Source organism: Paralichthys olivaceus, chromosome 19, assembly GCF_024713975.1.
Source record: "Paralichthys olivaceus isolate ysfri-2021 chromosome 19, ASM2471397v2, whole genome shotgun sequence".
Classification (NCBI taxonomy): Eukaryota; Metazoa; Chordata; class Actinopteri; order Pleuronectiformes; family Paralichthyidae; genus Paralichthys; species Paralichthys olivaceus.
This window is the reverse complement of record NC_091111.1, coordinates 9,927,938-9,955,109: the sequence shown is the minus strand read 5'-3', so window position 1 is coordinate 9,955,109 and position 27,172 is coordinate 9,927,938. Positions and strand designations below refer to the sequence as shown.

At 41.6% G+C, this 27,172-nt stretch overlaps 1 protein-coding gene and 1 long non-coding RNA gene across 7 annotated transcripts in view; one reads left to right on the top strand and one right to left on the bottom strand.

Annotated features, from left to right (window-relative positions):
- Positions 1 to 151: 151 nt before the first annotated feature.
- On the bottom strand, positions 152 to 27,038 carry LOC138405581 (uncharacterized). Its single transcript, XR_011239368.1, has 7 exons — positions 26,907 to 27,038; positions 23,102 to 23,284; positions 20,395 to 20,578; positions 18,756 to 18,879; positions 2,421 to 2,494; positions 395 to 1,195; positions 152 to 305 (listed from the first exon to the last, which is right to left on the bottom strand). It is a non-coding gene; the product is annotated as an uncharacterized lncRNA (long non-coding RNA).
- Positions 179 to 27,172, top strand: part of itsn2a (intersectin 2a) — a 35,805-nt gene continuing 8,811 nt past the window's right edge. For 2 of the 6 annotated variants that reach the window (XM_069515096.1, XM_069515094.1), the window contains exons 1-28: positions 179 to 314; positions 5,962 to 6,033; positions 11,556 to 11,648; positions 11,779 to 11,842; positions 12,741 to 12,916; positions 13,122 to 13,343; positions 14,394 to 14,487; positions 16,152 to 16,294; positions 16,527 to 16,590; positions 17,333 to 17,470; positions 17,583 to 17,686; positions 17,771 to 18,033; positions 18,116 to 18,265; positions 18,357 to 18,497; positions 18,597 to 18,684; positions 18,776 to 18,915; positions 20,195 to 20,275; positions 20,933 to 21,072; positions 21,210 to 21,642; positions 21,833 to 22,002; positions 22,148 to 22,208; positions 23,042 to 23,268; positions 23,367 to 23,407; positions 23,505 to 23,671; positions 23,865 to 23,898; positions 24,008 to 24,129; positions 25,641 to 25,737; positions 26,930 to 27,121. In XM_069515096.1, coding sequence (XP_069371197.1) covers positions 6,027 to 6,033; positions 11,556 to 11,648; positions 11,779 to 11,842; positions 12,741 to 12,916; positions 13,122 to 13,343; positions 14,394 to 14,487; positions 16,152 to 16,294; positions 16,527 to 16,590; positions 17,333 to 17,470; positions 17,583 to 17,686; positions 17,771 to 18,033; positions 18,116 to 18,265; positions 18,357 to 18,497; positions 18,597 to 18,684; positions 18,776 to 18,915; positions 20,195 to 20,275; positions 20,933 to 21,072; positions 21,210 to 21,642; positions 21,833 to 22,002; positions 22,148 to 22,208; positions 23,042 to 23,268; positions 23,367 to 23,407; positions 23,505 to 23,671; positions 23,865 to 23,898; positions 24,008 to 24,129; positions 25,641 to 25,737; positions 26,930 to 27,121 — 3,652 coding nt within the window. In that variant the 5' untranslated portion in view covers positions 179 to 314; positions 5,962 to 6,026. Of the gene's footprint in view, positions 366 to 5,961; positions 6,034 to 11,555; positions 11,649 to 11,778; positions 11,843 to 12,740; positions 12,917 to 13,121; positions 13,344 to 14,393; positions 14,488 to 16,151; positions 16,295 to 16,526; positions 16,591 to 17,332; positions 17,471 to 17,582; positions 17,687 to 17,770; positions 18,034 to 18,115; positions 18,266 to 18,356; positions 18,498 to 18,596; positions 18,685 to 18,775; positions 18,916 to 20,194; positions 20,276 to 20,932; positions 21,073 to 21,209; positions 21,643 to 21,832; positions 22,003 to 22,147; positions 22,209 to 23,041; positions 23,269 to 23,366; positions 23,408 to 23,504; positions 23,672 to 23,864; positions 23,899 to 24,007; positions 24,130 to 25,640; positions 25,738 to 26,929; positions 27,122 to 27,172 lie in introns of all 6 variants that reach the window. The other 4 variants (XM_020091875.2, XM_020091874.2, XM_069515095.1 and 1 more) reach the window with 3 other exon arrangements.

Below are 27,172 nucleotides of genomic sequence, written 5' to 3'. Positions count from 1 at the left end.
TCTATCATCCATCCATCCATCTATCCAACTATCTATCTATCATCCATCTATCTATCTATCACAATGTTGCTTTGGCAGGAGCCTGGGTGAGTCTTATTTTGAAAAAGACAGCCAGCAGTGCTGTATGTAGCAATGTGCAGCTTGACTCCCTGTCTAGAGAGAGACACGCCCATTCCCAGTGCACACCTCCCCGGCTGCAGGATCCTCTCCTCCTCTTCCTCCTCTCCCTCCTCCTCCTCCTCAGCAGCAGCAGCAGAAGCAGTGAGGTGGTCCTCCAGCCTGGATGTCGGATCTCAGCTTCTCCACTACAACAGGTAAATGAACAGACTCCATGTGAACGTGGCTCAGATCAGGACTAAATGCAGGTAAGTGTGCAGCTTTATGAAACCATCACCTTCACTCAGCGCAGCGGCACGAACACTGGGGCTCCACTGGCTGCAGCTCAAGATGTGATCAGTGTTTGACTGCCCTTAAAATGCATGGGGATCCTGAAGCTGCCTCAGTGAGGATTAGCCTGGTGTCTTCTATTCGGTTATAGATCAACCTTCGAGACAAAAAAAAGGGTTTTCAGGATAGAATTGTGTTTCTCATTTTGTGTAAATGTATTTTAATTAAATGCATAACTAGTCTGACTTCAATTAAAGAGAAATGTATCATAAGTGCCAAATCAAGGGAGGTGGGCAACTCATTTCCTCTGTGTTGTCAAGACAATATCACAATGTGTGGATTATAAAGCAGACGTGTGTATCCATGTTGTTTTTTTGCCTTAGAAAATAACGCCAGATGTTATTCCTACTTTTCCCAGAAAAACATTTACAAAGGTACACTCAGACTGACACTCACACATTCAGTATATTCACAGCTAATACTCACATATCTCTTTATAGCATGGAAAATATAACCGAAGCATGATCACATGTAGTTGTTATCTCACTGCACCCAGTTCTAAAGTGTTTGCTGTGGAAAAGTATTGTCAGTTGTATATTCTCGTCTGGGACTACCGGTGTAGCTGTTTATATGCTCGTGTTTATTCACTGCAGTATAGACTAATTATAGAGATTGCTTTGTGTGTGTGTGTTCTGCTGCTCTCAGTGAAAATAGAAGGAGGAGGCTTTCTTTGCTGAAGTGGCAAAGTCCATTTAAACTGTAGTTCATATGGCACCTGGCCTGATCCCAGGGACTGTTGCATATCCACCTGCCAAGAAACAAAGAATTACGTAACACATAGACACACACACACACACACACACACACAAACTATCATCTTCATACTGGAAGTGGGAGCCAAAGGTTTTCACGTGACAGTCAAAGCTTCATGGAGATGAATGTGTCTGTGACAGTTTTATTTTTGGAGTCGAGACTGAAATTCTTGTGCCAAAGTGACACAGGTAAGAGACTCTGAGGTCGGGCATGCTGCTGAGTGTGCGTTTTAAAAGTTGGGGGAGGGGAGTACAGAGAGAGTATCATTGCTCGAGGTGACCCACATAAAAAGGATGAATATAAGAATAATTCTTTCAGGTGGAAGCGTCCTGATTTTCACCTGCAGCAGAACACAGGAAGGTGTGTGTGTGTATGTATGTGTGAGTGTGTGTGCTGTGTGTGTGTGTGCCTCTGTGCTGTTGTGAATGAGCAGGAAAATATAAGCACACACACACACAGGCTTCTTTCTTCCTCCTCGGGCTCAGCAAAGCTTCCTGGGCTGTGTCTGCCAGAACAGGGTGCCCCTCTGTGTGTGTGTGTGTGTGTGTGTGTGTGTGTGTGTGTGAGAGACACACCCACACACACACACAGGCCGATGCATTGATATGCACATCCGACTCGGTGCACACAGGTGTCAATCAGCATGCACGGCAGAGTCAAAGGTTCTTTGATTCATTTTCTCGCTCGGTGCTGTGGGTCAGTAAACCCCTGGCCCAGATAGTGACTCACACTGTTCCTCCAATCAGAAACTTGAAAAGTGCTACGTGTAGCGTTTCTCCACATCAATACACCGTCTATGTCGGGGGATACTTCACTTTGGTGGCTGCAACTGCAACAGGGAGCAACATCAGAGATGGATGGTCGACCAATTCCAGCCTTATGGTTGATAATAATAACAACAAATACAACCACATATTTAAAACTGAAATGAAAAAATTAAACATTTTTTTCTTATATAGTTTTTTGTCTAATTAGAATGCTGTTCAGAAGTTGGATCAGGGCTGACTTCACTTGAAGTAGCATTTAGATGTTTGGTGTGAGCTGTCTGCATTGTGCAATTGATTTCTTCCACTATCGCTCTGCAACATTACAGCTGTCATATCGGGCCAGAGTGAGCAACAAGAGAAATCAAATCAGGAACACGTAATGAGATTTCAGAGATGCTCACTTTCCTCCGAGCTCTCCTTGGGCATTTTTGGAATCATGAGTGTATTGAGCACCTGTAGAGATGGTGGTGGACTCAGTGTTGACGTCCTCTGTGACTTGTTGTGTTGCTCTTCATCCAGGATGTGTCCTGTTTGAACAACAAAGCCAATAGGTAACTCTAGCTTGTATTTGAAGCCACACACACACACCTCAGGGTGCAAAAGTGTTTGATTATGAGGGCGGATCTTACCTAGTGTTTGCTGAAAGGAATGTAAGCAGTACGCATTCAGTAAATACACATACTGTACCTGCAAAGCTCAGACATAAAGGAACATGTTCACCAAATGATGAATAGTCTGTCAATATCTACTTAGCTTCATGTGATCACTTTATTAGGAGCATACTAATATTTGGTAGTTCCTCCATTTGCTCTTAAAACAGCTTCAGGTCTAGTTTCTAAACTTTCCTTTGAGAGTCTGCTATAATGTTTAATGCTGCAAATATCAAATTCTATTAGATACGATTTGTTGATTTTTGGTTTCCTTAGCTACCATAGCCTCCTCTGTCGGCTACACGTCAGATCATCAACAAGGTGTTTCCATCGAACTGCTGCTCTGCACTGAGAAAACAGAAAACACTCAGACCTCAGTCATACCTGCTGCGATTTATCTGTTAAATCTGCATTCTGATATTTACTGAAAATATCAACTTGCTCCTGACACTTGTCTGCGTGATTTTCTGTTTACCTCCGCTGCACTATTGATGCCTCCACAAAGGAGGCTATGGTTTCACCCCAGTTGGTTTGTTTGGTTGTAAGCAAAATGACATAAAAGCAACTGAACAGGTTTCCACAAAACTTGGTGGAAGGATGCAGTAACTCACTCTCTCTAACATTGTCAATCAGGAGTTTTTGAACATTTTCAGCATCTTCCCACAGAATAATTCATGGATCTTGATTATAAAAATCAGGCACGTTGAGGCAACTGATATCTGAGTGTGTGAAATTTGCTGCAGCTTGATTGAATTTACGGGGACTGTTGGGCCTTGATGAGCTGCACTTCCTGTTGGTTGGGTCATCAAAGTAACAGAATCACCCTTGTCCCTGTAATGCAACACAGTTTGACAGCACCACAAATCACATCCTCGAAAATGACCACAAAGTTGAATTGTTAAGCTGAACATCTGTCATGGAGCCAGGACTTGATGTAGGTCAGCTGTATTATATTGCATTGCATTGTATTGTTGCATTTCAGCTAGGTTGGCTGACAATCAATCATATAAAAGAAAATCTTTTACAGTGATTTCACATTTTAGGCAATTACTTACCATCACTGTCAGATTTAAAGTCACTCGAAAGGTAATTCCTGCATATAATTTGGAGCATTGCATTGTGGGATTCTTGGCAGACACAATTTTTTTTGTGGTATTTGAGGGCACAATATAGTCGATACAGTTCCACACTCAGAACACATGCAGCAAGATTGAGATTAGTTTGTCTCATTTCACAAGAATTTAGGGTGGATACAGTTTTTAAAACCCCGTCTATGATGCAGTGATTCATGAATCTGGATAAATACACAGTTAACTGTTACTTTAATATGATTTACAAGATTTTAATTGTGTCACAGCTTCCTTTCTTTGTAATGTCATGTGATTTTCTCATGATGGATTTATGGTTTTGAACATGGAGGTGTCATTGTTCGCTTGTTTGTGTGTGTTGTTTATTGCTCATGTTGTATATATGTGTGTGCTTGCAAATATTCGAGTGCATGCACAGGCGTACGCCACAGTCCATTGCTCTGAAGTAATTGGCAGCTTCAGCTTGAACAGGGAATGATTTATACTACAGCCACCACAAGTCTCCCCTCCAGGAATTCATACGAGGAGAGGGCAGCCGGTGATGGTGCATTGTGTATCTGGACCGACACGAGAGTTAAAAGGAATCGGGTGTGAATCCTATAAGAGGGGATGCAAGTTCCAATGAGGGATGAATAACAAATACAGGAGCTGAAATAGAGGAGGATAGAGTGGGGAGTGAGGTGAAAAACATGAAGGAGTGATTTGGTGAAAGCAGAGATTTCTTGGAGCTAAGGGCAATCAGAGCTGAGAATAACCTTGCTGGTTATCTACAGCTAAAGATGGATGAATGGATAGATGGATAGATGGATGGATAGATATAGAGCCTATTGTGTGAAAAGGGAGGAAAATTCCCTCTATAGAGAAAGGCAAGATATTCAATTTGAAGATGTATCAAGCATGAGCGATCAAGAATGTGTAGTGAATTTCCAGAGCGATTGAACTGAAAATGAATCACAAACAACAGCACAGCAAAGGAAGAGGATTATTAGAAAGACAAATCAAGAAGACATGAAATGACGTCTGTCCTCCACGGCTCCCGGAGACCTACAATAATCCAAAAGAGGAATCTTATCAGCTCCTTGTAGCTCACTGTGTCTGTAGACTGCACTCAATTAATGCATGCATTTTCATTTTGTCCATGTTATCTCAGTGTGTGTAATCATTTGGGAATATACAGTGTAAAGTAAAATGCTGATTTATAACTTTTTATATTTATCATATTTATAGCACTAAAAAATGAATGGAAGTTTATATTCTCAAGAAAAGTGTTTATATTCCTTATAATAAGACAGATATTTATAACCCTATCTACATAAGTATCTGTATTTTAGACTAAAATATTCCTACTCAGACAAGCATATTTATATTATAATAAGATAAACATTTATATTCCTAATATAAACAAAAATGTTATGTTTCCAATATATGTATATTCTATCTAAGAATGGAAAATTATAATATGGCAAATATATACTATATATTCCTAATTAAAATGTATATTTATATCCCCAATAAATTAACAACAAAATATTCGTATCTAATGTGTGCGATAAATTAGCAATATTGTCCTACTAGAAATTAACATATTTATGTCCTTAATAAGACAAATGAATGAATGAATATATGAATAATAACACATATTTACGACAACTAAACATTTAACATTTTTCAAAAATACACATATTTATATCACCCAACACAACAAATACCTATATTCTATCTTCATAAAGAAAAAACTGGAAAAAAACACAAATGATTCAGTGTAGAAATAAAGAGGCACTAAGATTAGAGAAGATCTTTGGCTGGAGCTGCTGTCTGTGATATGAGAGCACTGGGATGAAAGCTACGTTCCTCCCTGACCACCATCATTTCTCCTCCACAGTCTGTCCTCCTCTTGCCTACATCTCTCCGTCTGCATTGTCTGTATCTCTGCTTTTCTCCACACCCTCTCCTCTCCCTTTCTCTTCCACCCCCCCCTCTCTCTCTTTATTTCCACCTCCTCTGTCCATCCCTCACTCTTTTTTTGTCAGCCCTCAGTGTGTTCGCCGCTGACTGTGCCTTCCCTTGCATTGTTAACAGAGATGAGATTTTTTTTTCTTGTCTTGCTCTTGTGTGCATTTCAGTCTTTTCTGTTCCCATTTTTACACACATGCATGCTGGCGACAAACACACACACACACACACACACACACACACACACACACACACACAAACTCACACAATAACACTCACATCTTTCTCTCTCTTTCTCTGCAGATGTCTGAGAGCTAGCCAGCTGAGTAGAGGACTTCCCTCTCTGCCTACGCTCTCTACCTGCAGCCATGAATGGTAAGAACACTTTATTCTCCTGTATGCTCTTGATACATTTTTCCATTTGAGGCAAATATGCTCCGCCAAATAAGGGGAGGGCGCTCAGGCTGAAAATGAACTTGAATGAAATTGATGGATGAGGGGAATAAAATGCAGAAACAGTCAGAGCTGACCAATAAGCAGCAAATGAGTGCATTTGTTTCAGTGTGATCGCAGCAACCTGCAGCTTTACAGGTGGGACAGGCTAAGACAGGACCTGAGATTGTGGTAATGGTGTATTGATTTGGTGCTGAAGTGAAAAATCTGACTTTAAACGAACCCATCTCTGATGCCACGACACTGTTGCTGTACATTCGAACTTAGCAAAGAGGGCATGAAAGAATATTGAGATCATTTTAATTAATTTAATGCAAATCATGAGCTATTCCGTGTGTGCTTTGTGTGGCAGACTGCGTCTGTGTTGTCTGTGTGGACAGAGTTGGTCAGCAGTGTGTGTATGTTTGCAATAATCCCCTTGTCTCCAGCATTTGATCGCAGAATGGCAGTGGCAGCTCCATGAGGGATTCTGTAAGAAACGCCTCAGACAAAGTGTGTGTTTGTGTTTGTGTGTGCATCTTGTCCACATGACTAATTCTAAGAGTTAAACAAAACCACCAAACCCCACAACTATAATCTCTGCTTGAATTCTGTCCAGTAGACAGACACCGGAGAACGCAGTACAGAAACTCAGTATGTCATTACTTTCTCTGTGGAAATGTACAGTATGGGGGGAGGAGGGTGTCGTTGAGTTACTGCACCTTCATTAACACAGAGAATCTGCAATGAGGCAATTGTAAAGCCATTAGTCTGGTGGATAGTATGCAACACTCCTGGAGAGGGAGAGGTGTGTGTCTGTGTGTAAAATGCTGCAGCTTATAGAGACTGTTGATCCAATGTAGCTATCTGAACCATAACCTTGTCCTCCCCAGGTGAAGTGTTTGATATGTAAATAGTTATGAAAGCTGAGAGGTAGTTACCCCCCTGAGACGTGCCCCGGGAGTCTGGAGGTTTGACTCAATCATCTCCTGTGGACTGTATGGCACCTAGACAACGGCAACCCACAGGCTGACAAAGGGAGCTGAAGCCACACCAGGCTGTTTGTGTCGCAGCGGCTGAGGAGCTGAACTGTGGTACAGTCTATTTAAATTCGGCAATGGAGACAGACTGTACGTTAAACTGTATTGTGTCAATACTGTCTGAAAGGCTCTAGTGTATTTGCTGAGGGTCTTTGTTCTAGGTTGCTATATGCAGGATGCTGTTTTATACGTTTCCTCTTAGTACTAAGGTCCAAGTAGTAGCCATGACAGCATGCGGATACGTGTGGATTGGATAAAGGGATATCTGTTGACTTTGATGTTTCTATTTAGCCATAAAAACCAAGACGAAATAAGGATTTCTAGTGGTAGCCTGCAGGAGGAGAATTGTGCATTGAAAAAAGATGCCAGACAAGGTTGCTCAAAGACAGGAATAGCCAATAGACTAAAGGAAGAGGGGTTAGCTTAGCATCGCATAAAGACTGGAAACAGGGGAAACAACTAGCTTGGCTCTGCCCACTGACCTACAACAGTCCACACAACGGTCTTACATATGAACAACCTACAATACTACAACAACTACAGTAAACATGGAGGAGATTGAAATCTCACTGCTGTAGATCGTAAAAGAGATCAGCACTGGTTACAAAGTGTATTCAAAGTAGCAAAAAGCTAGACTCAAAGTAATTTTTACAAGCTATTTACCAGCTGAAAGTGCTTAAACGCTTGACCAATGAGGCTTCCTGAGTGCTATAACTACCACCTCTAAAGTTTTTATACATTTGTGAAGCACTATCCCACCAGGCAGGGACTTTTTGGTGGGTATCTGGAACTTAATTAAGTTCCTGGTCCCTGTGGTTGAAAAGCACAGAGTTCCTGCAAAGGTTCCCAGTTCCAGGGGAAGTTCTTGTGGTGGAAATGCAGCTAATATTACTTGGAAGTCACTGTTTGCATTTTTCATTAATGGACGCAGGATAGCCGTTTCCTCCGTTTCCGTCTTTATGCCAAGGTAAGCTAATTTGGCTCCGGCTTCACCATACAAATGAGAGATATCGACCTTTTCATCTAACTGTTGGCAAGGAAGTGCCGCAACGTCCACAAGACTACAGCTCAAAAAACCCTCCAGTCTTACATACTCAGCGTTGAGCTTTTTTGGCAGCTTTTTAACTGGTCTCCCATTGAGTTGCCATATGTTTCCATCACTATCATCAAGCCACAGAAGACTGTGGATTCTGCCATTGCCTTGTAAGAAGCTTTGCATCATCCCACTTATCTCAGAGCATTCAGCCCTCACTTAAACACACACTGATTCTGAAACAACTGACAGGCTTATGGTGGATGCGGCCACATGTCCCATAGGCACTGTGCTAAATATCTCACTTACAATAGCTTCTAAATGGGGTCTGTCAAAGCCAAAGAGACAATGTGAAGAATACTCACATCCCTGTGTGAGATTAATTACTTTCTCCTGTTTAACGGCTGCGTTTTGCTGACAATGCCAGAAGTAGGTCGGGTGCCCCGAGCTGCAGATATTGGCTTTTTCAGGGAAAAGGCCTCGACGTAAGCAGGTGTTGCTCTGGTGGTTCAGGTTTGTTAGATATTGAAACCAGCTTAAGGCAATCGGCAGTGTTTGCTAACAAACAGAGGTTTCTGAGTGAAACAAGCAGTTTTTGTATCCCCTCATACAAACTGTTTTAGGAAACCTTTAATCTTTCTTTTTTAAACTTGCTCCAGTTTCATCTTTTTTTGCTACAGACTCTGCTGTTACCGAAGCAAAGCAGTCCATTTCGTCATTCCTCAGAGAGGTGTGTGTGTGTGTGTGTGTGTGTGTGTGTGTGTGTGTGTGTGTGTGTGTGTGTGTGTGTGTGTGTGTGTGTGTGTGTGTGTGTGGTCAACAAGAGCCAGAGGGTTGTTTGGGTTAGTGTTGGGGAGGAAGTGCCATCATGGGCAGGGTGGTATTTCCTGAAGCGGGTGAATAAATTACAGCATGGATACCGGGTCTATAAAGACACACACCCATTGACACATTCTTAAGTATTTGATTTTCTTCATTTATAATATTTCACTTATTGCACAGCTTTCTGTCTTTCTGTATGAACACATGTAACAGAAATCAGAAAAAAGAGAATCATGTTTTTTTTTACAAGAATCTGAGTCAGAGTTGTTATTAATGGCTACACTGTTTTACAGTTCTCATGGCTCAACAGTGAATATTATATTTTAGAATATGTGCGTGTCTTATTTATATAACCAAGGCCACATAACATTTGTTGAGTTGGTCCAGTTAAGATCTGTAATGTTAATTTTTGCCCTGTTTTGATATGATGAGAAAAACCTTCCACAGTGAGAATAATGTTGCTTTGCAGTCATCTTTTCCTTTGTTTAATTCCTTTCCTTTACATTTATCATAGAAAGATGTTGTAGAATGAATAATACACACTCCTTTAATGATTTAATATTCAGTATTTTCTGCTAACATCTTTCCCTGAAGTCACAGATCAGTTTTGGGTTCAATTCAATTTCGTAAAACTAGTTACTTCTTTGTTAATTGTTAATTATTAAATGGTGGGCTTATAATGATATAGAACTTAAATAACACAATCAACACTATGGAGAAAAGTCTGTGTAAACATTTTGCTTGACGGCGTTGCCGCTGCGGTTCCTATGGCGACAACCGGTGGCATCTGGGAGGCCTGTCTGTCGCTGTCAAGCAGAGAAAGACGAAGTGGTTGAAGTGAGCTGCACGAGAGCTCTCTGGATGTGGTTTACAGTTGATAAACGAATCCGTCACTTTGTAACTCTGGTGTAACTTCATCTATTGTGCATCACTCTCCTCCGCTGCCTGCGCCCATTATCTGTCTTTGTCTCCTTATCTTCGTCTTAGTCATTCAATTGCTGCCATATGGACAGATCCATCTGTGCATAGTGTCCACACAGTCAATTATCTTCTAAAATGGCTGTGAAGTTAAAGCAGTGAAGGACGAGTCTTTGAGTTTGCCCTTGATTGTGCTATGATTTGATTAATTTCATGGATTCCATCATGGTTAATTGATTATCAGCTCCCCCTTCTATTTAAGACGTCTCATGAAACTGAGTAAGAACTGAGCCTCACCCCCCACAGCACATTTGACTTTATATTTAATTAATGGCCAACCCTGAACTTACCTTGAGATATGCAAGATGCGTGCGGAGTGCAAAAAAAGCTGACTGTACACTTTTATACATGAATCGTTGTCGGGAGTTGGTAAAGAGTGGTTTCATCTGCGGGGGAGATCTTATTTGGGATGGAAATTATGCAGACTTTTTGGAGGGTGAGTTGAAAAAAAGAGACTTAGCTGAATTTGGTATCAGCATTTCCTCTTTGGGGACTTGAAATGTTGCTGGATTTCTGTGGATTTGGGGGTCAAGCTCAGCTAAAAACATGACGGTGTAAAATTGTTGAGCTTTCCCCATTAATATTGAATATTTTCTTACAAATAATATTGTAGCATTTATTAAGGTTGTGAGATTTTCTTGTATTTGCACCAGTTGCATCTTTTGACATTGAATATTATAGCAGTGTTGTATTGTGTGTACAGTGTGTGTGTGCATGTGTTAGATTGTATCTTTGTTATAAGTTTATATTGGTTCAAGTTCTTCTTTGTTCACACACAGTTGGGTGAATGATCGGTTGATTGGTTGGTCCCCCACTCTGATCTATGTCCCAAGTGGCAACCCACTGTGGCATCACCCATTGGTTTGTGAACTGCAGTTTTAAAAGCCTTGAGTTCGGAATTTTGGCAGGCAACCATCTTGGTTCTTTTAAACCAGTACCATATTACAGAGAGGACACTGCAAGTCCACCTACACCTACGACCTGCACCCATTGGATAGTCAAGCTGTCAATCACACCCATGCTCTGATGCCTACTAAGCTTTATCACCTATTTAACTCTAAATAGGACCATCGTTTAAAAAATGAACATGATGTATGACATATTGAGTAAGACTTTAAACTAGCGATTAAGACCATAAACTCTGTATTAAAATAATTACTGACATTATAAATCAAGAGAGAATTTGGCTCATTCTCTCACAGATTTATATAAAAACTGACTTATTTTTTCATCCACAGTATTCACCCTCCCATCCCTTGTTCTTGGGAAGGGGGTTTAAAGATTATTTTTCGGGCATTTCTTGTTTTTCCACAGTTGAGTTGGGACAGAGACTAGAGATAAAATTGGGGTAAGATGTGAAAACAAAACAGTCCAAATTCGATCCATAGATGCTGTGGTTATGCGGCATGCCTCTTAACCAGTCAGTTACTGGGGAGCCCTGTGGTTCATACTTCTATGTGATGTTATTACAAAATAAAGATAAAAGCAGAATTTACACCAACTTCAGGACGTGAGATGCTCTCACAATCCGGTTTGATGCATGGAAATTTAAAACTTTTCAAAAGTCTGCCTTCTCTCTTGCTTTTGTCCAGGTGGAGCCAGTGTGTGGGCCATCACTCCAGAGGAGAGGGGGAAACACGATAAACAGTTTGATACCCTCACCCACGTGCTTGGCTATGTGTCAGGTAGGCTGTGGTCATAACAAACAGACAAAGTGCTTGTTTATGAGTAACATCTTGAACTGTCATCAGTGAGCTACCTGTATCAAATGTCTGTCTCTGTAAACCCTGGTGATTCTTCTTTGTCCATCTGCAGGAGAACAAGCGAGGAAGTTCTTCCTCCAGTCTGGCTTGCCCCCGTCTGTCCTGGCTGAGATCTGGTCAGTATCAACTAATGACTAAAGGCTCATTTATGAAATGATACATCTGTTTCAAATAATGTAACCGTCACTGCCCACGTACCTTCATGTGCCCTTTTACATTGGCATTGTTGTCAAGCAATACATCCACTAGAGGGCAGCACAGAGTCTAGACTTTCTGACAAGAAACATGTCGAACGGTAGTTTCTTACCAACTCTTAAAGTTTCTCCTTAAAATAAGTTCTGTCATTGTATAAATGTCCTACTTGTGTTCTATGGTCATCTCGCTTGAACAGTTTACTACACTGCCCCCCAATGATTGCCAGTGGTACTGCTCTGTTTCATCTGTATCTGCAAGCTCTCAGAAGACCCAAAAATGGACGAAATGAACACAGAGTATGTAGAGGAGGCTCCATCCGTTTTGTATATAAATCTATTATCGAGCATAAAGGAGTGAAGCTTCATGCTAATGAAATGTTTTTTGTAATCCAGAAATAACTGTTCAGTGGGTCCAATCTTTGTTTTTGTTCAGAATTAGTTTAGCCTGCTCTCAACTTCCTATTGAGCGCTCACTTCCTTTGCAGCCTGCCCCACCTAGTGTGTGTGTGTGTGTGTGTGTGTGTGTGTGTGTGTGTGTGTGTGTGTGTGTGTGTGTGTGTGTGTGTGTGTGTGTGTGTGTGTGTGTGTGTGTGTGTGTGTGTGTGACCTAGGGTTGTGTGTATGTGTTTTAGAGAGAGCTAGGGTTGTGTGTTTGTGTGTGAGTGAGTGAACAACACGACTGGAATTCAGTCCCAGCAGAGCTTTGTCTCTTGTGTAACTCTCCTCGTTTCTATTTTCACAACAAAAGAAATGACCAGGAATGTACGATTTGCTATAAATGGATCATGTTTTTGCCGCTCGCCCCCTCCCCGTCCTGTAGGAACCTTGCCGACATGGACGGTGATGGGAAGATGGACAGACTGGAGTTCTCCATTGCTATGAAGCTCATCAAACTCAAGCTTCAGGGCCGGAATATGCCTTCTGTGCTGCCAATTATCATGAAGCAGCCTCCAGTCTCCAATTCGGTCCCAATTGCCCCGTCATCAGCACGTTTTGGTAAAAACTACAGTGCAAAAATATCACCTTTACCCTGCGAGCATAACATCTCTCAAATGTCATTTTGTCGGTGGCACTAGAAAAAGAACGTTTAGATCTGTTTAGTTTCAAAATGTGATCATAAAATTAACCCATTTATAAATGTAACTTGTAACTTTCATCTCAGTATCTTTAACTCATTCACTTGTGTATTTCCTCCTTATAGGAATGGGTTCTATGCCAAATCTGTCTGTTGGTCTGTCATCCATGTCGACTATGCCCGCCATGCCCATCCTAACACCCATCCCTGGTAACCCTCCCATGCCCTCTGGGCAACCCCTGGCGCTGGCGCCAATGCCTTTTTCCCTCATCACCTCCCTGGGAAGCGCCGGACTCCCCAACGTCAATGTCAGCCTCCTCACCCCCCCACTCGTTCCCAACAACACAGGTTGGTTCTGCAGCAGAACCCTTCTAATCAGATAGGAACAGATTATCACCAGAAAAGAAAAAGAAATACAAAATGGAAAGATTTTAAAGTTTTAATGGTTTTGCCCATTTAGCAATCACTAATTTAAAGCTTCCTCATAGAAACCACTCAGGACGAACGTTGTGAATAATCGTAGTGATGGAATTACGTGTAGCTTGTGCAACACAGTGCTTGAGTGTAATATTTAGTGTGTCAGGGTAAGTTATTCAGGTCCCGAGCGTCAGTGGTGCAGCAGTGTAGTAGGGATTACATATCCAGCATGAAAAGGCTGCAGCTTATCTATCTACTCCCTGAGGTCTTATGCATTGCAGAGTATTGATATATCAGTGTGTATATATATATATATATATATATATATATATATATATATATATGTGTGTGTGTGTGTGTGTGTGTCTGTTGCGGTATGAAGAAAGAGCTGCTTCTCATAACTAAGGAGATGTATCTATCCATTTTACTACAGTTACTTTACCTATGTAAAATATATACAATGTATACATGGAGTAATTTAGTCATTCTTTTCTTTAAGTAGTCTACTCTATTTCTAACCCCCTCTATCTCTCCCTTGGATGTTCCTTTTAATCTCACTCTCCCTGTTTGGCTGTGAAATGAACAATCTAATGAGAGCAAGTGTGAATTTCCTCTATTAGTTGGCGTTCCCTCTCTATGGTTATCTCCCTCTGTCTCTTCTTACAAGAATTTATACAGTTCTCAGTCCTCGTTAGTGCCATGCTGCAGACAACTAGGATCCGCTTTGTTTTTAGTCAGATGTCAATAACTTTGCTGCTGGAATTCTGTGTGCTGTGACTGTAGAGTGTGAGAGATAAGATTAGATATGTTCAAGGGCAACTGCAGTATATCAGAGATTGATTGTGTAAGAAAACCATACATGCACACTCTCTATGTATTTATATTCATGCACAAATGCCTCACACATTTTATCACATTACCTTCAATATGTCATATTTAGATTTTCACTATTTACTCGCCCCCTCCTACTTTTTTTTTCAGTGCTCCCTCTTTCTGGCTTCTCTTCGCCCATGGCGTTCTCTCCAACCTCTGGCATGTCAAAAGCCAACTCTCTCCTGGACCTTGGATCCAGCAGGTGAGACCCAGACTGTACAAGAATTCACGCTGCACAAACTAACTGTGTGAATGCTCCTTTAAAGATACTTGTGCTTATGTTATACTCAAATTACTGTCTACATTTCAGGATTATTCAGCCGTTTGCAAAAAGCACATTTCCTCGGTCAGCACATCAGGGTCTGGATGAAATATAAATTTAGACCCAAAAGTATGTCATTTCCAAGTTAGTTAGTTTTTTAAAGATGTACCATTTATTATGCAGGTTTTTTAGAGTCACAGGCAGCCTATTAGTTTGGTGCTTATAAAGGAGCAGAGTTTTTACAGGGAAGAACTTGGAATGAGCACACAGGCAGATGAAATACTCAGATAGAGGAGGAAACAGGAAGGGAATTTTCAAATCAGATGTTCTGGTCAGTTACAGTAGGAAGTCCTCTTGTTTAGAGTCTTAAACATTAGAGGAGAACAAATGGCAGCCTTATAGGAAGAGGTCACTATTGTATGGTTTCCATCTAATATTATTTTTATTATTAGCGATACAAATCAGTGGGTACATCACTTTTGTCTTTAACGGAATACCATGAAAGTACAGGTACTTAGTTTTTGCTTAATCCTGCTGACAAACAAACAGTGGACAGCAGGAATAACCTGACACCAGAAGAATTTAACACATTGCTCATAATGATACACGTTAGCTGACAGTGAACTTTAGCTCAAATCTTTAAAGGAAAAAGACATATGAGATTATTCATCTTTGCTAGTCAGCTTTTCCTTTCTGTTTGCAATTCATCGCTCCCTGAAATTGTTACACAGTGGTGGAACGTTGTGAGAAGTAAACAAAGGAGAGGAGAGGTGCAGTTTCACCATCTCAAAAAATACACAAAATAGTAGTATCTAATATCCTCAATGCTTCTCATGGTGTTTTGTGTGGTTTGGGAAAATGGTAAGAGTAGTGTCTGGTTTCATTGTTGTGAATGGCCCAGTGGTTCATACAAAAAGTCCTGACCTCAGGTGTAGGTGGTGCAGGCCTCAAGAGTAGAGTGTCAGAAAGTAAATACAGGTTGATCCGCAGCTCCAAGATCACTTTAACCTTCGACTTCTAACCATAGAACTCTCCGATATAATGTTGTTGTCTATTTTTCAGACAAATAACAAGTTTTATAATGAGGAAGTTCAGCTGTGTTAGTCTCTATATGTGCACCCAAACTCATGCAGACAAATATACAAACACCCACATGGAAAAAAGCCCTTGAGCAGAGGGAGGATCCCCCTTTCTCTCCCATTGTCTCCATGAAACCGCTTCTTTTATTTCACAGGAGTTTTACAAGTTCCCACCCAGCCGTAAAGACACATACTTGAGACACATACTTCTCAAGAGAAACACCATTGACCTACTCTGTTCTCCTGCTATTCTTTGCAGAGGCATTGTTTATAATAAAAACAGAATGGTTGATTACCATTGCCTGAGAGTACAGTGCTGTCTTCTTGCAGAGAGTCGTGTGGTTGTTTGCACTGCCGTCCTCTACAGCTAATTAAGAGACGAGAAATAACACCGGGGAGTCTCGGAGCAATTAGTGGTTTTGAGTCGAGGCTTGAGAAAGGCACTGATGACCTCATGATGTTATAGGGACGTTTCCTTTTAGGTGATATTCTGGCATTTTGACAAGTTCTTTTCTTTGTTCTTAGTTCAAATTCGTCCTCCACCACGTCGCTGGCCAGCAACTCTCCGAAGATGGGTACGAGCGACTGGGCCGTTCCACAGGCGTCCAGACTGAAGTACCGTCAGCAATTCAACACGCTAGACCAGCTCATGAGTGGCTACTTGTCAGGTGCATCTCACACACACACACACACACACACACACTCATGGCTGCTTGGCTGCTCCTGGGTGGTTTTGTTTAGGTTTGACTGAACAAACTCTGAGCCAGTCTCACTTCATACACTCTCACATGCTCTTGTGTTTGCTCTTAACGCAACACTTAGCAGGCAGAAACACAAACACATCAGTTTGTGTGAGAAGTTCACTTTGCTTTTGTTTTAAATGTTATTTTTACTTTTCAGGGCCACAGGTTAGAAATGCACTGATGGCATCAAACCTGACCCAGACTCAGTTAGCTACCATCTGGTGAGTATAAGGTGTTATATTTATAATCCAGCTCATAAAGATGCCGATGTGAACCTTTAATGATATCATCCACAGGCTACAGCTCATTTACACAAATACATGATACATCTTGGAACTGAGTGCTAGGGCCATATTGAAGAGAAAAAAATGATTATGAGAATAGAGTCATAATTTAATGAGGAGAAGGTTATAATAGGAATAAAAATATAAATGTTTCCTCCTCCACAATTTCCTCTACATCTGTGTGGTTCTTTCTTCAGAATAAATAGTTTCTAAATGATCAATAAACTTTTGATGATGTGGTGCTGATGAGCCAAATAGTTATTTCTAAAGTTATACTAAAGTAAAAATTTACAAGATGCTCCACATATCTTTTTTTAACACTGGCAACAGACTGATCGTCTGATATTCCCTTAGTTAAATGACACAGAATTAAAATTACTCTAATTTACTCAAATTACAACTTAACATTATGACTCTATTCTCGGAATCTCCAATTTTTCCCCTTTAAGTGGCCCTAATACTCTCAAGTACCATCTGGATAACTTGTTTAGTTATTTTCTAGAATGATGAAATTAAACAATGAAGAGGGAAGTCTAACATGGGATCGAATGGTCGTTTTGTGATTCAAAAAAAGTTGTTGATGATGATGCTTCTATAGAATCATTGTATTTTACATTAAAAACATACAGATGTCAGTTGAATTGTTTACTATGTGACTCTTTTTGTGATGTATGTGTAGGACCCTGGCAGACGTGGATAAGGACGGCCAGCTAAGAGCCGATGAGTTCATTCTGGCCATGCACCTGGTGGACATGGCTAAAACAGGCCGACCTCTGCCACTCACACTTCCACAAGACTTGGTACCTCCTACTCTCAGGTAACACACTCACACTCTCTCTCACACACACACACACTCTCACATACACACACAGACACTTTTACTGGTTTTATCATACACAACCACATATTTTCCTTTTTTCTTGTTCCAGAGGAGTCAAGCCCACTGAGCTTGTTAATGGAACGGGGCCCTACATAACTCCCTGTTTAATAGACACGACAGAAATGGACGCTGCACAGAAAACCAAGAGCGGTGGTATGGCATGCTCTGCTCGCTTGGTACATATTTGAGTTTGTCATCGCGCCCTGTGTTATACCTCTCTCTTCCTTCACTTCTTAGTGTCCTTTGAGGACAAGCTGAAGGAGAACTTTGCACGAGGCAGCGCCGAGCTGGAGAAAAGAAGACTGGCTCTGGTGGAGGAGCAGAGGAAAGAGAGGGAGCGGAGGGACAGGGAGGAGAGGGAGGAAAGGGAGAGGAGGGAGAGGGAGGCCAGGGAGCAGGAGAACCGGAGGCGGCTGGAGGAGGAGAGGCGGTTGGAGAGGCAGAGAGAGATGGAGAGACAGAGGGAGGAGGAGAGGCTGAGGGAGCTGGAGAGGAAGGAGGTGAGTAATAGAGTAAGCCTCACGGAAGATACTTAGTGGCTAGATTGTCATATATGGTGACTATGTTTCTTTACACTTTAAGGCGGCAAAGCAGGAGATGGAGCGCCAGCAAAGGGAGGAGTGGGAGCGAGGGAAGAGGGAGGAGCTGGGCCGGAGAAAAGAGGGCGAGCAGGAAGAAATCTCGCAACTCAGGGCGAAAAAGAGAAGTCTAGAGCTGGAGCTGGAGGCTGTGGTGAGACAATATTCACACACACACGTGCACACTTAGGAACAACCTTCCTTCATTACGGTATGAGAACCTAGTGGTATCATCTGGTCTCCAGGGAAACAAGCACAAGCTGATCTCAGACCGTCTCCGTGACGCTCAGAGCAAGAGGCGGATTCAGAAGGCAGAGGTGGACCTCATCAATCAGAAGAGGGATGAACGCATCACAGAGATCAACACGCTGCAGCTACAGTTTGAGGTTAAACTAAACGCTTTCGATTCATTTCTGTCAAACTTGTGCAATAAAATGATTCCTTGTATGATTAAATTGAGATTTTTTATTTGTATGGGGCCACAGGACTGGCAGAGGAAGCTGTCGCAGCTCGTCCCAGAACAACAGAGGCTGACTGAGAAGCTGCGAAACATCAACCTGAACAAAGTCTCATGTGGGTAACAAATGTGCGCTCGCTCAATACATGGTATTATACTGTTCACTGAATTCTCAGTTATCTCTGACCTGTGTCCTTTGGCTTGTAGCTGTGTCTTTGACCTCTCTGGCCACAAGCGTGACAGAGAAAGGCGTGAACTGCCGGAGGCTGAAGGACCAGCTGGACACTCTGGAGAGGGAGACGACAGACAAACTGTCCCAGATGGAGCAGTACAACAAAGAACTTAAGGTCAGCGATATACATAGATCAATACAGGATATAGAGAATGATGATGATTACTGTAGCATGTCTCAAAAATGTTCAGACCACTTGAATTTAACATAATTCAAAGGATTCTGGGACGAGCCAGATCACACTACCTCAGAGACACAGATTGTAGAGTTACTTGAATGTAGTTTCTGTGACATCCCCCATGAATCTTTGAGGAATACATTGGAGGTTTGATTAAGTTTGTATTTATTATATTAGTCACTTGATGTGAGGCAGAAAATCAAGAATGGATGTGCGAACACACAAACATATACCCAGTCTCGGAACCCATCTGCTATTATGTGACGCCGAATTAACTTCTGGGGTCAACGGCCAATATTTGGGGGTTTGTGGTGTAAACAGTGAGTAGCTGGGTCAAGACTGTCTACATGTGCGCAACCAAAGTCTGCTCAAACGTGATTGGTCAAACAGGAGAAACCAGAAGGCTTCTGAGCCCAAAATCTTTTCCCTCGCTTTCTTGGCCAATGTCCCATCCCAAGTTTGATGGAAATCTGTTCTGCTGGTTTTTGGAGGTAGCAATGGAAACAGATTGCTGCCTTCAATTTAAAGAAAATATTTTAAATATAAATGTTCAGCATCTATTAAAAAATATTCAGCAAAAAATATTTTGTATTTATTTTTATTTATTTAAAAATGTATGTATGATAAAAAAAGTATTCACGGTTTTTAGTACACACAGTGATGGTATAAAATTGTACGGAAATAGACGGAGGCTTCAATAGTTTTTTTTTTATTTCTCTTTGCTTCCATGCAGGCTTTGTTGAAAAAAAAAAAAAACAGAGAGTTTTAAAGTGCTGCCATGAAATCTCATTCTAATGGTCACAGTAAATCTAAAGTTTCACCCCTCAGGCAAAGAAAACATTGTTACCTAAACAATAAAGCACACACCACACACACACACACACACACACACACACACACACACACACACACAAACAAACACAGATCCTTATGATTTAATACCTGTGTAGAATGATGTCACACCCTCTTCACAATCTATCACCAATCTGAAACTAATAATTGCTGCATCAATAAATCCTCTCTTTCTTGTTTGCTCTCTCTATTTGTTCTAATTTCATAACTGCCTTTTAAATCTTTTAACCCCTTTCCTTCTCTCCTTTTCCTCTGCCTCCCTTTCTCTGGATTCTTATTATTTTTCAATCTTCTCTTCTCTGCTCATGTACTCATACGCCCCGTTTCCCTCCCTGCACCATCACGCCGTGTGCTTCTTTCTTAGCTTGGGGATATGGATGACTGTGTCCTGCGGGGCCTTCTGTCTCTGCTGGCCTGCCTCAACCAGCTCTTCCTTCTCATCAAGGTTATCCCTCTTCTGCCGCTCTCTCTCTCTCTCTCTCTCTCTCTTTCTCTCTCTCTCTCCACCTCCCACTGTGTAATCATCTTCTCCACCCATCCCTGTTTTCCTTTTTCCCACCTCACCTCTTGTTTTCTCTTTGGCTGCAATCTTCCAATCTTTCCCCTTCATCCTGTGGTGGTTTGATCTGTTCACTTCATCCTTGCTTTTCTGACTCAGTATGAAACAGACATCTGCTTCTTGTCCCACATCTTTTTTCATTGTCGTTTCCTGCGTGGGATTTGTTCTTCTTTGTAAACAGGATGCAATCTGAGGGTAAAACACACACGAACACTGTTATAAAATAGAAAAGAAATGATCTCAGCTTAATATGTACATCTATATGCATGTTCCTGTAAATTGCTGCCTCCATTTTAACATCAGTTTTGCATGTGTGGAATGTATTTGTATTATTGCATCAAACCACCACAAAGTGTTGCAACTCCAAAGCTACACCAGTACTTTCTGTAGTTTGAGTAAAAATACCATATCCAGTACTGTGCATCATCTTCAGTTAGCTGCTTTGTGAGCGGAATTAAAGCTGCCATACAGTGATTGTTCTGCTAGTTGACGCTTGTGTCTTTATTTCTCTCTGATGCATTTGATCTGTCTTGGCTGCTTCAGGAGCTGAGAGAGAAGCAGGTGAGGCAGCAGGCCGTCCTGGACGACCTGTATCGGGTCAAAGAGGAGAAGCTCAGGGAGCTGCAAAGACGTAGGGAGGAGGAGAGAGAGAGGAGGAGGCGGGAGGAAGAGGAGGCGGCCAGGTAAGTGTGATTGTGACATACTGTGTGTTTACCTGTGTATGATGCATTCAGGCAGATTACAGTCTGCGGATTGTTGCAGTGAACTACTTGTGTGCCTATGAAAGTTTTAAATAATAATTTGAATTCACTTCCCACAGACAGGCAAAATTAGAGGAGGAGCAGAGAGAGCGGGAGAGGAGAGAGCAGGAAAAGAGGGAGAAGGAGAGGCGGGAGAAGGAAGAGGAGGAGGCCCGGCAGAGGAGACTCTTGGAGGAGCAGAGGGCCAGGCAAAGGGAGGAGGAGGAGAGGGAGGCGCAGATTCGCCTGCGAGCAGCCCAGGAGAAAGCACAGGAGGAGGAGAGGAGAAGGCGGGAGGAGGAGGAAAAGAGGATAAAGGAGGAGGAGAAGAGGAAAATAGAGGAGGAAGAAGAGAGAAAGCGAAAAGAGGAGGAAGAGAGGAGGAGAAAAGAGGAAGAGCAGTCAACATCTGTGGATCAGCAAACAATCAAGCCGACCACGTACAGAGCCCTGTACTCGTTTGTTGCCCGCAACACTGACGAGCTGAGCATAGAAGCAGACGGTCTCATAGAGGTATGAGATACGCACGCACACACACACACACACACACACACACACACACACACACACACACAGTGTCGGTGCCATCTAAATTCATAACTTGTTACTGCTGTATAAAAGGGATTTCTCCCGGCCACTGCAGTAGAGAGACAACATGTTGACCGTCATCAGTAAGAGTGTGATTGTATTTTCCATGATGCAGGTGGATGAGCAGACTGTCGGTGAGCCGGGATGGTTATGCGGGAGTTACCGAGGAAACAGGGGCTGGTTCCCCCAGAGTTATGCAGAGAAATGTCCCACGGCCTCTGCCACTGAGACGGTGCCATCTTCTCCTGGAAAAAGGTCCTGTCCACCGCTACCACTTAACAAAAGGTAACATACACCTTTTCTTTTTCTTTTTCTCTGTCGGCTACTATAACACTATAACATCACTGTGGACATTGTGATTTATGTCATGCTACTTATATATTTTTATTCTTCTCTTCTCTAATATTAGTTTTCCCTCTGTTTTACCCAGAATCCCCGATGTGGAGGCAACAGGCGATAACACTGCTCCTGTCCAATCAGATGCTTCACAGGTAAGAAGGAAAATGTACATTGCGTCTGAATTAGTTCTCTAAAAATCGAGAACATTATCCTGTTGCTGTGTCACTTAAGAGATTAGCTTTAATTGTCTGGAGGAGGAGGTGATTTTTATTCAGGATCAACACAGGAATCATTTTGGGGCTTTCTGGGTTTCTGTCTTTACTCTGTGATCAGATATTATGTTGAAGGAGGCACAGTAGACTTGAGCTAATGTTTAAAGGTGATGTTGCTTTAAGTTAAGATCTCACAAAGGTTATTTGAGAATATCCTGAGGGGCACATGAATGTTTTAACAATTTCATATATATATATAAAGCTAGCGTGGTTAAAACATTATTGAGCATTTAATTTACCTACCTCTTGGTCTAAAAATTGGCCTCAGCTATTTTGTGAGATGTATTCCTGACCATAGCTGGGTTTCCTGTTGGTGTAGTGATGCCTTCGTAGTATATCTGGGCTATGAACTGTCTTTGGCAGCCAAAGAACTAGTTCTAGCTGGGTTACACACACACACTGCTGCTAATACTCTTGCATGGCTGTATATTTATAGCCGTTCTCTGTTGGGAGTTTATGTGTCTGTCAGCAGGTCACACAGACATTTACAGATCTCTCTCTCCCCATAGATAATCATCAGTGTTTGTAGGTCTGGCATTTGTAGGTTATGCCCATGGTCTGTAAGAGTCAGATCAAGTTACAGCCATGCTTAAAATATAGAATATAGGACTAGATGGTGAATATCCCTTGTACTTGTATGTGTATATGTAGAATTCATGTATATCTGAATTGTATAAATTAACTGTTCAGTTGTAACTCCCCTCCCTCGTCAGTCCTCGGTCTCTCTGCTGGCTCGTGCTGTCTCGTCGTGGTCGGCCACCTCAGAAACTCACCTTAGCCTCTTCGCCGGCGAAGCCATCACTGCGCTGCTGAGCTTCTCACAGGGCGACGTCATCAGCGTGCTGCAGCAGAGGGACCAGTGGTGGTTGGGACAGCTGAATGGGACGCAGGGATGGTTCCCAAATAGCTATGTCACTCTGGAGATGGGTGGCATTACGGAGTATGAACACACACACCTGCAGACACACACATATCTTTGTAAAATGTATGTCAACCATTAGATGAATATCATTACTGACTGTGTGGTACCCTTTGTAGTGTGGATGCATTTGACACATCCGACTCTGTTCATCTGGAGGGTAAGTATATTTAATCAGTAAAAAAAATCAATAATCAGTAATTTAATTAAAAACACATCAGTGACGTGTGGCTTTTCTCGTTTTTAATCCCACATAGAGTACGTGGCTTTGTACACGTATGAGAGCCCAGAGATGGGGGACCTTACGTTTGTTGAGGGGGATGTTGTCATGGTGACAGAGAGGGAAGGAGAGTGGTGGCGAGGATGCATCGGGGACCAGACTGGGGTGTTTCCCTCCAACTACGTCCGACCTGTTGAGCCAGATGTGAGTCATCTTTATGTTTATGTTTTCTAATGATAATAATAGAATAAATAATGATTGCGTATGGATCTGTTTGATTATCGTTTATTAAAAAGATGTGCAAATATTTGTCAGCTAGCTGACCTTTATAACTTTTGGATTTTTTTTTTTTTTTTTAAACAAACAAACGATGTACTTCACCACTGTACTAATTTAGCTGTCAAGACCTGGAGCTACGGCCAAGAAACCTGGTGAGTACAAGCACAGTGCGTCACACTTAACACTGGTTAACTGTTAACTAATTCTGTTGATGTTTACTTTATCTATATTCATCATCGACTCTGTCTGCTCGGTTGACAGAGATTGCCCAGGCGGTCACCGGCACCGTCACCCCCATGATACATCAGCTGCATCTGTCTCCAGGGCAACTGATCGTGGTTCTGGCAAAGAACTCCACTGGCTGGTGGCTTGGGGAACTGCAAGTATGTCACTGGAGCCTTTGTGGGGCTCTATAATAATTAAGATGATTTAAAAGGCAAGAATAATGTTAGCTGCTGTAACTTTATCATTGCAATGATCAGGCTTTTGCTGCAATATCCATTTATTTAACTGTCAGACAGTAGCTCTCTTAAATCTGATGCCCACATTTTAGGATCTTTCTCTCTGTGTGGAGGAAACTGAGAACATGTGAATGTAACATCCTGAATTATTTGAGAAAAATTATGTAATGCATGTTTAAAACTATGTTAAAATGTGTTGAAACACATAATTGATTAATTGATCACTTCTCAGGCAGAAAAATTAATTTGGACACAATCGTTAAAGTCAAATAAATGTTTAGACAGAAAATAATCTCTGGATTTATTGATAATAGAATATAATGGCTAAGTGGAGCCCTAGTTGGTTGTTCACCTGTTTCTGTGTAATGTTCCAGGGACTCTTCAGGTTTCAACAAGTAAAATTTAGGACTTTGATACCATAATAAATTAAAGACCTATGTCAAGTATGACAGAGATGATGGATTATCGTTACTTAAACCCCCCCATAATTGAAGATAAGGTAAAGTAGCCCAATAGAGAATAAACATTGAGAATGCCACGTTATCTCTCAAACCACAGGCAGTGACAGTGGGTGTCCATAATCTTTCCCACAGCCAAGCCAAGCGACACGATCAGATACCAGGCCCATGTTGGTCTTGCTTGTAGTTTTGTTACAGCTTGCTGATGTCTGTATTGTTGAGGAAATACTACTAACAGACAGAGACATTATGAACTACACACTGCACCAAAATTGTCTTTTAAAAGATAACATTCATTTGAAACCATGATAGAAGTAGTGTTAACATTATTAAGACCTACCAAAATGTAATGAAACACCTAATATATACATTTTTAACAACCATATAAGACCTAAAATTCAAATTAGAAACCATGTGTCCTTTTGGTAGAAATGAAGTATAGGGAAGTCAGTGAAGTTAATTTGACCATTAACCTATGCAGGAATTTAATCTCAGGCTTGTCTCCACATCTACAGCAGTGAGTGTTCAGTGCTGAGCCTGCAGCCTTGGCTCTGGTTATACAGCTCTTTCTGAGTGTACAGTAATGAGACAGTTGGGTCAAGTTAGCAGCAAGAGGTGAACAGACATAAATACTGTTATTCAGTGAGATCACAGCTTTGTCAAACTGTGCAATGACCTCAGCAGCGAATATGTTTGGCTAAATTGCTTGGTGGAGGCAGGATAAGACATTGAGCAGTATCTTTTGGTCATTACAGAGACTTGAGGCTAACCTTTGGCTGGATTTACGAAAGCTATGAACATATATTTCCCCCAAAGATCCGTCGCAGTTTAACAGTTCAGCTTGAATTACTTGCACTGCTTAGATTTTGGAGTTTCAGCACCACACCCAACAAAATCAATTCATGTCTCGAGTTAGAATTCAGAAGTGAAGCGGCAGGAGATCGATTTCCTCTCACCAGCTTTTTTCCCCTCCAGGCTCGGGGTAAGAAGCGACAGAGAGGCTGGTTTCATTCCTCTCATGTCAAGCTCCTGGGTCCCACCAGCACCAAGCCCTCCCCCTCCCCTCTGCCAGGTGAAGGCTGACACTCTCTGAACATGACGTTCTATTCATGATGATTTAGTACGATGCATGTTTCCATATTTGTTTACTTGGATTGCTGTTTTATTTTAATTCATGACCACAATGCATAATAATTTTGGGTACGTGTGTTAATAACTGATATGGAACTCTGTCCAGCACATATCCACCAAGGTCCAACAGTCCCTTTATATTCAATCAAGCTGCACCATTATCCACACACTCATAGATATCAGTCCTTTTAATGTGCCTGATTTTAATTTTCATCAAGATCCATGAATTCTGTGAGACATTAGTGAAAATGTTGAAAAAATGCAAATGTTTAAGACCGTCAAAATAAATTCCTGGATCCACCCTTTTGTCCGAGTGTGCAAAAATGTATAGGGTTCTTTCTTGGCCCATTCCCTTTCGTGGAAATCCGTTCTGCAGTTCTTGCAAACCAACCAACTAATAAATGAAAGGAAAGAGCGAATACATAACCTTCCCTGGCGGTTGTAATAAGACAGGGCTACAATTGACCTGGCAATCCTGTTAATAACTGTGTTTCCAATTCTGTGTCTCATGAATTCATGCATGAAATTAGTGTGGTGCGAATGCCACTAAATCACTGTTATTCCATGTTCATGTAAGTGATTAACCTTTGGAATGAGTGAACTTTTAGCAGCCTTCAAAGTTATACAGAATTGCTGGGTGCAGTGCATAGTTTGTAGCTTTGCAAATATCCAATTACTGTAGCATTATTTTTTCCATTATAATCTGTAAAAAGATTCTACAAATTGAGGAGAATAAAGTCCTGACTACACTGAAATGTCCTGTTGATCAACACTCACTTCTTAAAGCTCGTGAAAATGGAGTTTCAAATCAAAAGCATTTATTCATATCATCAAATGTTCTCGACTAAACACAAACTATATAAAATCAAAGTTAAATCTTTATCTCTGATTCGTTAAGAGATCAAAAGCTCAAAATTGAAATTGATAAAAGTGTGAACAGTTATCTGATTGGTTTAAGGATGCACATGACATCACATTTTTCCATTAAAGCTCCACCTACTTCAAACCAGTGAAAAAAGCAGAAATACTCAAGATTTTGCATATTCCTGTAGAACCCTGTTGCCCCTATAAAAAGCTGATTCTGAAAATAAAGTTTCTTTAATAACACACCTTCTGTGCTGCTGATCCCTCAGTGTGCCAAGTCATTGCGATGTATGACTACGCCGCCGCCAGTCGGGACGAGCTGAGCTTCTCCAAGGGTCAGCTGATCAGCATCCTGGACAAGACCAACCCTGATTGGTGGAAGGCAGAAGCCAACGGGGTCACAGGCCTGTTGCCCACCAATTATGTCAAGATGACGACAGAATCGGACCCCAGTCAGCAATGTGAGTAAACCTGACAGGGTTTTTTTTAATCTTCATTAACAATTTATTCTC